The sequence below is a fragment of the Triticum dicoccoides genome, chromosome 3B, assembly GCF_002162155.2.
Source record: "Triticum dicoccoides isolate Atlit2015 ecotype Zavitan chromosome 3B, WEW_v2.0, whole genome shotgun sequence".
Classification (NCBI taxonomy): domain Eukaryota; kingdom Viridiplantae; phylum Streptophyta; class Magnoliopsida; order Poales; family Poaceae; genus Triticum; species Triticum dicoccoides.
The window spans coordinates 601,565,512-601,574,056 of record NC_041385.1 but is presented as its reverse complement, the minus strand read 5'-3'; the positions used below and the strand labels follow the sequence as shown (position 1 = coordinate 601,574,056).

General features: G+C 46.4%; 2 protein-coding genes across 3 annotated transcripts in view; both read left to right on the top strand.

The window, feature by feature from the left end:
* Positions 1-828: 828 nt before the first annotated feature.
* Positions 829-4,758, top strand: LOC119277364 (cysteine synthase-like). Its single transcript, XM_037558648.1, has 10 exons — positions 829-1,143; positions 1,431-1,540; positions 1,610-1,667; positions 1,751-2,014; positions 2,139-2,276; positions 3,638-3,689; positions 3,786-3,835; positions 3,938-3,997; positions 4,106-4,186; positions 4,300-4,758. Exons 1-10 carry the CDS (start codon positions 913-915, stop codon positions 4,387-4,389), a joined length of 1,134 nt encoding a protein of 377 aa, XP_037414545.1. The 5' UTR covers positions 829-912; the 3' UTR covers positions 4,390-4,758.
* A 106-nt stretch (positions 4,759-4,864) lies between these two features.
* LOC119277365 (F-box protein SKIP24-like) overlaps positions 4,865-8,545 on the top strand; it is an 8,458-nt gene continuing 4,777 nt past the window's right edge. Inside the window, exons 1-2 of one of the 2 annotated variants that reach the window (XM_037558650.1) lie at positions 4,865-5,308; positions 5,390-5,563. In XM_037558650.1, coding sequence (XP_037414547.1) covers positions 5,055-5,308; positions 5,390-5,563 — 428 coding nt within the window. In that variant the 5' untranslated portion in view covers positions 4,865-5,054. The remainder of the gene's footprint in view (positions 5,309-5,389; positions 5,564-8,545) is intronic. The other variant, XM_037558649.1, reaches the window with a different exon arrangement.

Below are 8,545 nucleotides of genomic sequence, written 5' to 3'. Positions count from 1 at the left end.
GGAGAAGCCTAAAGAGCCGTCTCAGGCCAACCCGGTTGCCACTGAAGCACAAGAGGGCTAACCAGATGCTAACATGGCAAATCAAAACGCCGGGTCTCAACCCTCGGCGACCCTTGAAGCTTAAACTTATGTTTGGAAGAAATAGTCATATGTGGCTTGTAATAGTTTGTGTTGAAAACTTCGGAGGGCTGCGAGAGCCATCGAGCACATCAGAAATTATCTTGAACTGATGTTAATTTGGCTTGAATGAATCCTTCGCTGTGGTTGCACCCGTCAATTTATTGTTAGTATGAATATCCTGGAAAATATCTTGCATCTTGATAAACCTTAAACAATGTGGGCATGGAGAGAAAAAGAAAATGAGAGTTTTTTTTCTAATGGGGAATAAACACCACGACCGAACAAAGAGTTCTTATGCCACATGTCCACCATTTGCTCGCTTGTCCAGCTTTGGTCGTGAAATTGACCGATCCGATATTTTTACTGCGACTGCTCGCAAAGAACAAAACGTACACGGACTGTATGCATCAAAATGATATAGATGCGGGGTAACCATTGTTCTCTGAATAAAGAAAAACATACATATTTTATTCCTTTATATAATTCGGAAATAACTGACGTATTTCTATTCTGAACTAAAACCGTCCCACTTATTTCCGAAAGAAGGGAGTACTCCCTCCGTTCCAAAACAGATGACTTAATTTTATACTAAATTTGTATAAAGTTGAGTTATTTATTTTGGAACGGAGGGAGTAGCATTTTGTTTAAAGAAATATCGACCGGCAGTGCAAGTGGTTGAAACGGAGCTAAAAAACGCCAGGACCCGACGGCACATTCCCCATTCCCCTTATCCGAAGGCGGCTCCTCTCTTTCCCCTCTGTAAAACCCCTCGCGCAGACAGCGGCCATAGCGATGGCGTCGCCGCCAGCCTGCTCCCTCCTCCTCCCGGCCATTCCCTCCGCACCGGCCTACGCTAGTGTCCCACGAGCACCCCGGTTCCTCACCTGCCCCCGCGCTGTAACAGCCCACCGACCCTTTCCCACGGCCTCCTCTCCTAAGGTCGCGGCGCCCGCCGCCGTCGAGATCCCAGAGGAGTACGTGGATGATGTCGAAGCGGTGAACATTGCGGTGGACGTCACTCAGGTGCGCTGTCTATTCCCATCCTGATTGTGTTCCTGCTTCGTCAGAGTGGTATGGGAGGCCACTGAAGGCATTAAGATTTTATATTATGGTTCAGGGGAATCGGGGGTTCGCTGCATTATCATGGAATATTTGGATACATTTTTCTACCTGATTAGACTGTGAACATCTTCTGTTGTCACCAAAAACATGGATTTTAAATATCAATAGAAGCATATTTTTTACTCTCTGAAGCAACCTATGTGAGATTGGGCTAAATCCCAGTCTATTCTGTCTATCTTGTTGATCAGCTAATTGGAAAGACCCCAATGGTATATCTAAATAATGTTGTCGAAGGTTGTGTCGCTAATATTGCCGCAAAGCTTGAGTACATGGGACCTTGCCGAAGCGTCAAAGACAGGTATACATCGTTATTGCACTATGTATTCGAGTGCTGTTTGTGCCGCCTCTCACTCATTATGTTTTCCAGGATTGCGTTAAGCATGATTAGTGATGCAGAAGACAAAGGATTAATTTCTCCAAACAAGGTTTGATTGTCTATATATACTAAATTTTAGAGTATTGTCACCATGAAGGTACTAAATTATGCAGATATTGTATACATTTGCAGACCATTTTGGTAGAACCAACTACTGGGAATACTGGTATAGGACTAGCTGCAGTAGCTGCTGCTAGAGGATACAAAATGATAGCAACTATGCCTTCATCGATAGATGTTGAGAGACGTATTCTTGTACGCGCATTTGGAGCAGATATCGTGTTAACTGATCCTACAACAGGGCTAAAAGGAGCTGTTGACAAAGCTGAGGAAATAGTTTCGAAGACACCGAATGCATACATGTTTCAGCAATTCAACAATTCAGCCAACAGTGAGGTTGAGACTTCGTGCCATTATCATTTACTCATACAGTCATATGCTATCTGTGACATGGCACATGTGAAATTCATTTGCCAACTTCTTTAAATGATCTATTGAGAAGCCGCTTGGGTAATTACAGATCCACTTTCAAACCACAGGCCCAGAAATATGGGAGGACACACTGGGTACTGTTGACATACTTATTGCGAGCATTGGGACTGGAGGTACCATCACCGGCACTGGGCGCTACTTAAAAATGATGAACAGAGATATTAAGGTTTCCAATCTTACTCTCTCATCAAGTTGTTTCAGGTTTTAGGAGAACTGCATTAAAATGACTATGTGTTACTGTGTCAACAACTTCACCCATTTTCTTCATACTTTTCCAATGTTGTTGCATTACATCTTAAATCATCTACTGTCGTTGGTGGATGCTCTTGTTTACACCATGATTTAACTTTGTGAAGTGCTTAATGTGAGGAGATATGCAACTTGCATTTCCTGGAGGCCAAGGTCCAGTGTAAATATACAAACTACAGGCAGAAATATACACAAACCCCCTTTATAGCAATAGTTAATATGATATCCTATACATGGAACTAGTATATGTCTACACTTGAGATCTGAGTCTTGCTCCATTGGCTAGAGGCACCCGTGCTCGCCCATCCCACCCACACGACGCCTAGCCTCCACACAGTAGGGATGCAAGCGGACGGCATCCGCATGTCCGCGACTGTCCGCAAACAGGAAAAGTAAACTAACACGATTATTGAAGTAAGTAGAGAATACCCCGCGCGTTGCTGCGGAACCGATTGCAATATATTTCAGTGATTTAATTGTATGAAACTTCCATAGTTGAATTAATAACTAATTCCGCAAAAAATATGAACTAAAGCTAAAAATAAATAGTATATATTGTATTTGATTATTGTGTAGTCATAACTTGTTTTAATCTAAGTGCCATAACGTAACAAAAATAAATCATGCATTTTGAGTGGACCTTGGATGAGGTGGCATGTGTGGTGAGGTGAAAGGTGTGCATGAGATCAACTAATAATGGAATTTTTTTTCTCATGCATGTAGTGGTGGACCTTTGATGAGGTGGCATGTGTGCATGTTAAGATAAATAGGATAGTGGGGATCAACTTCTTATGTATATAGGATGAGGTTAGTGCAATTTTTGTTATGCGGACGGATGCGGACGGCGCGGACGCTTCCGCCTGCATCCCTAGTCCCTACTGCAGGGTGCTCATGGTTGTTCTAAAAAATGCGATAGGTGCGTGCTAGTGTCTATTCCCTGCTGGTCGAATTTATTTTGTTTATTGCTCTGCTAAAAAGTGAAATGCAGAATTTTGAAGTAAAACATAGGCCTTAGTTGGAAATAGCTCACCGATCTGCTACTAGATGCACTGCTTTACCATTTGTGTAATTTAGCTTTTAGAACTTACATGCACTACTATTTAACTTACATGAACGTACATGGTTGATATCAATATATCCATGATTCATATGATCTAGTATATGACCTAACATGCCATAACCTGAAACCTGAAATCGTTTGACAGTGTTCCTATATTTTGTAGTCAAATTTATTAATTTAATCTGTTATAACATTTGTGTTTGTCCTGTCATTATCAGGTCATCGGGGTAGAACCTGCTGAAACTAGTGTGATTTCTGGTGACAAGCCAGGTAAATTTCATAGCACATAGCAACTGGATGTATTTGAGAGATGAGCTTATTGAAGACAACTTCCTTGGAATTGACACATTAATGTCACAATAACAGGTTATATTCCAAGCATACTAGATGTGCAGCTCCTTGATGAGGTTGTGAAGGTCTGGAATGCAACTCTAGTAGTCTGTTTATGTTTGCACATTTAGTTGACTCTTCACAGTTCTTGTCAGCTATTATGTTGATTATGATTGTTGAACTTGCAGGTTACCACTGCGGAGGCAGTTGATGTTGCGAGGCTACTTGCACTAAAAGAGGGCTTGCTGGTAAGGAAGTGCACAACCAAATAAATTATAACCGAGTTTTTTTTTCCGAAACGGATATTATAACCGAGCTATCAGTTTGGCGTTCACATGGGTTGTTTGTTTTGACAGGTTGGCATTTCGTCAGGTGCCGCAGCAATTGCTGCTATAAACGTGGCCAAAAGACCTGAAAATGCTGGAAAGCTGATTGCGGTGAGATATTTCCGTTGATTTGAACATGTTGCCGTTCTGGCATGGCTACTGGTTTATAGATGCCCTCATGTAACCCCCTCATCAGACGGTTAATCAGTGACATGAATTTGCAGGTTATCTTCCCCAGCTTTGGAGAAAGATATATCTCTAGCATTTTGTTCCGGCCGATATACAACTCCGTTCGAAGGATGAGGAAGAGATGACTAACTTCGCCCACTCCAAGAAAGCCGAATCCGACAGGCTTGCACAGCATGACAAACATAACACATCAAGCAGGGTTGAGGTGTAGAATGCTCCGGCAGAAGGGCACGGGTCGTAGAAGTTTGAAATATGGGCGGAGTTGCTGCCGAGTGGGCTGCAGGACTGCATGAACTTGGTTCCATAAAAACCCGAGGGAAGGGAAAATCATGAGTTGTTGTATACTGTATTATCTGCCTCAGACGTTTGGAACCCGGTGAAACATGCAGAGCTAGATGCGGTAGCTCGCTTAGGATCTTTGTTTGAATAGTCTAGGGTTGGAACAAAACAGAGATTTGTCATCTGATATTTGACTGATCTTACTACATGGTCTCCTATTTTAGTTGGTGATTGGTTCGCTCAGATTATGCTCCTGGATTAGGTTTTTGGGTTCAGACCCAGCAGTACTGCAGATCGAAAGTCCAAATCGCTCATTCGTGGGACCCACTGGCAGGGACCGATTTGGCGGCGCGCGTCCTGATTTCTCTAGCTCGCCGAGGCGCCGCCGACGAAGGCCTGCAGCGAAGACCCCGACGACGGCATAGCCTACCTACCTTTCTACACCCGCGCGGCGGCCTCTGTTGCTGCATCCGCTCCGCAACTCTCCAGCGGTAATTCGGTCGAGCCGAACATGTCGGCATCCGATCTGCCCGACGAGCTGTGGGCGCGCGTCCTGGAGCTCGGCGCCGCCTCCGCCGCGCTGGGGTTCCGCGACCTCTGCTGCCTCGCCATCGCCTCGCGCCGCCTCCGCCGCCTCTCCCTCCACCCGGCCCTCTGGTCGGGCCTCCTCTCCCGCGACTTCCCCTCCCAATCCCAGCCCTCATCCTTCCCCTCCTCCTCTTCGCAGCAGCAGCAGCCCGATCCCAAATCCCTCTACAGGACCAAGTGGTTTTCCGTCCCTGCCACTTCGTTCAGATTATTTATTTATTCCCCCCGTCAGAGCGCGTGACTTGTGCTCTGCTGCAGGTTCGAGAGGCACAAGCTGCGGATGGCGGAGGCGAGGCGGCGGGCCGTGTACGAGGCGGAGGGGAGGGTGGTGGCGTGCCGGAGGCGTCTCACGGAGCTGGAGGAGTCGATGTGCGCCGAGGGGGATAGGATCAAGGCCACCGCGCAGGAGCTGGACAGCCTCGAGAGGGTCAGGTCGGTTCTGGTTCCTCATCTGTGTTTCTTCTTCTGGAGTGAAATTCGCTCTTGATGCTATAAATCATATGCGACGTAGTAACCGAAAACAACAAATTACCTGACTAGCTAATGCAGAGGGTAGAAAGAAGCTAGGAATTATCTGAAGTTGGCACGCCGGGAATGACAATTATCCAATTATCCCCTAATATAATTAGTCCTGAACTGACCATAGCACATATAGGCAACAGTAGGTATTGCTCAAGACAGATGCTGGCATGATCCATTGAGCTACTTCTCTACGCATAAGCTGGACTGAGATTGTCCCGCCCTTCCAATTTAAGGCCTCTTATACGCCACCCATTATCAAACAGCCCCTTGTACCCCTGTCTAGCAGCCAAGACTTGCTCTGAAGTCAGAGCAATTGCTTCCATGTTTATTTGAGCTGCTTATCTGTGCAAGAGCTGGTCCGACGTAGTCTCTTGGCTCAAACATTCAACAATAAACAGCTGCTTTTGCTGCCTTTGGACCTGAAAAGAGAAAATTATTTCACATCAATGCTCTATGGTTGTTATAACTTGGAACGATCCATTAAATTTAGAAGCATCTTTTTTATTTGGTTGTATGTATCAGGGTAAAAAACCACTGTTTACAATTTTAGTTGACGAAATCCAAGCAGTGCGCGGAACAGTTGTACTCCCTCCTTTCCTAAATATAAGTCTTTTTAGAGATTCCACTACAAATTACATACGGATGTATATAGACATATTTTAGAGTGTAGGTTCACTCATTTTGCTCCGTATGTAGTCCATAGTGGAATCTCTAGAAAGACTTATAATTAGGAACAGAGGAAGTACCTTATTTGGCAACATTCTGGCCTGTTGTGGTTGTGTATTAACATGAAAACAAAGTTAAATGATACCTATTATAAATAATGGGTAGTGTTGAGTTGTCACATTCTGCACATGTGTTATTGTTTCTGTTGTAACTTCACATCCTAGTCTTTAGGCCTTATCCTGAGCATGATCCAAGCATGCAGGATCCACGTCTCTCTCCCATGTATATGTACCATGGCACTCAGTGAATATAAGGTGTGCGTCAATCATTCTTCAACTTGGTAATTAGAACCATGTCAACCGGCCCCACTCACTCCTCCTTTGAGACCCTTCCTTCCTGTCACCAGCGAGGGCAGCGAGCTTCCCGCCGCAGACCTTTCTGCTGGCGCTGCTGTGCGCCCTTGCGCTCCGGCTACCGAGGATCTTTCCCAGACGGTTGGTCTTCCACTTTCTGCCCTCCCCCCAGGCCGCCTCCTCTTCGGTCTCGCTCTTTGCTGCTGCCGACCCTTCCTCCATCCCGTCCATCCACGGGCTGAACATCATTGGTGTTATTGACTTCACGTTGGCTCTTGACAACACCAATTTCTCTCGATGGTGTTCTTTCATCAACATGTTACTCAGCCGCTACCATGAACGCCACCACATCCAGGTGGGCGCTGTTGACCGGCTCTCTAATCCAATCTGGAGCGACGACGATGACACCATAGTGATGTGGTTCTTCACCACCATTTTCGGGGACCTCGACATCGTCGCCCCGGTTGACTCGGTGGCGTACACAATTTGGACTCTCCTCCATGAGTACTTCTTTGAAGCAGGAGTTACGGCCGACTGTCTGCGGCTATTTGTCCATCAACGAGTATTGTGGACGCCTATAAGGCATCTCTATGGCTCTTTCCGACATCCAGTCACCGGTCAGCTACTGCACACTTACATTGTAGATGCTTGACGGACTCGAAAAGAAATTCGAGATGCAGGCCGCGATTCTCCAATTGATCGTCCCCCTGCCTACCTTTGTTCAAGATTGTTCATGCCTTGTTCTAGCCGGAATCTCCATCAATAGGCACGCCCGTGCAGAGGGCTCACAGTTGCTTGCCGTCCACTCCGATCGTGCTCCCAATGGTGACCGCGGCGATCGTGGCGCCGATTGTGGCGGTGCTCGATAGGGCGATCGGGCTCCCAATGGTGACGGTGGCCGTGGGCATGGTCACGGAGATGCTCCTGGTGGTCGCAGCGCTGGGCAGCAGCCCTCGCTCGGTTACTTTGCTCCTATAGGATGCCCTTCCCTCCACCCCGCACACCCTGGATGCGATCCAACTCTACTAGGGTCTTCGGTCCTCGACCTGGCGTCCAACACGCCTATCCGGTGATGTACCTGGTGCACCGGCTCTGCCTATGCTCGCTCCCTACAGGACCACGCCGCCATGTTCGATGTTGCACCAAGCCACGACTTGCCCTTTCCTCCTCAACCTGAGTGGTTCATGGACATGGGGGTGGCCTCACACGCCGGTAACAACCCAGGTATATTGACCTTGTCTTATTCCCCTTTAGCTCGTTCTGCTAGTCATATCGTTGTTGGCAAAACGCCTTCCAATCATTGGTACCGGCTCACCCCCCCGGTGACCGTTCCATCTCTCCCAATCTTGTCAAAAATTAGTTTACGCTCGCAAATTTACTCGTGACAATCTATGTTCAGTTGAGTTTCATCCTTTTGCCTTTTGCGTGACGGACCTACCAACCAGGGCAAATCTTCAATAGCCACAACGACTTATATTTCTTCTCCAACAATAATAACGGTGCATCATCATTAGCACTCACCGTTTCCTCGATGGCTCGACCTTCTCGATTCTGCTACTATGGCTCATTTTGCTTCGGATTTTTATCTTGTAATAAGAACAATGCCCACCTCAGAAGGAAAATGAGCCATAGTAGCAGCGCTGGGATGGCCAAGTTGCCGATGCCATAGGTCTTGCGAGGAGACGGTGAGTGCTGTTGATGGTGCGCCGCCGTTATTGCTGAAGATTGGATATTGCACCTAACAAGAATTGCCCTGGTTGCTAGGTCCTTCTCACAAAAGCCAAAAGGATCAAACTCAATTGAACGTAGATTGTCATGAGTAAATTTGCGAACTAAAATTAGTTTTTTCACAAGACTGGGAAAGATGAGGATG

Bases quoted from the DNA above. Each gene is read 5' to 3' on its own strand.
- LOC119277364 (XM_037558648.1), top strand. From the start codon at position 913: ATGGCGTCGCCGCCAGCCTGCTCCCTCCTCCTCCCGGCCATTCCCTCC. The intron at 3,690-3,785 runs GTAAATTTCATA...TCACAATAACAG, and splicing joins GATTTCTGGTGACAAGCCAG to GTTATATTCCAAGCATACTA. The intron at 4,187-4,299 runs GTGAGATATTTC...ATGAATTTGCAG, and splicing joins ATGCTGGAAAGCTGATTGCG to GTTATCTTCCCCAGCTTTGG.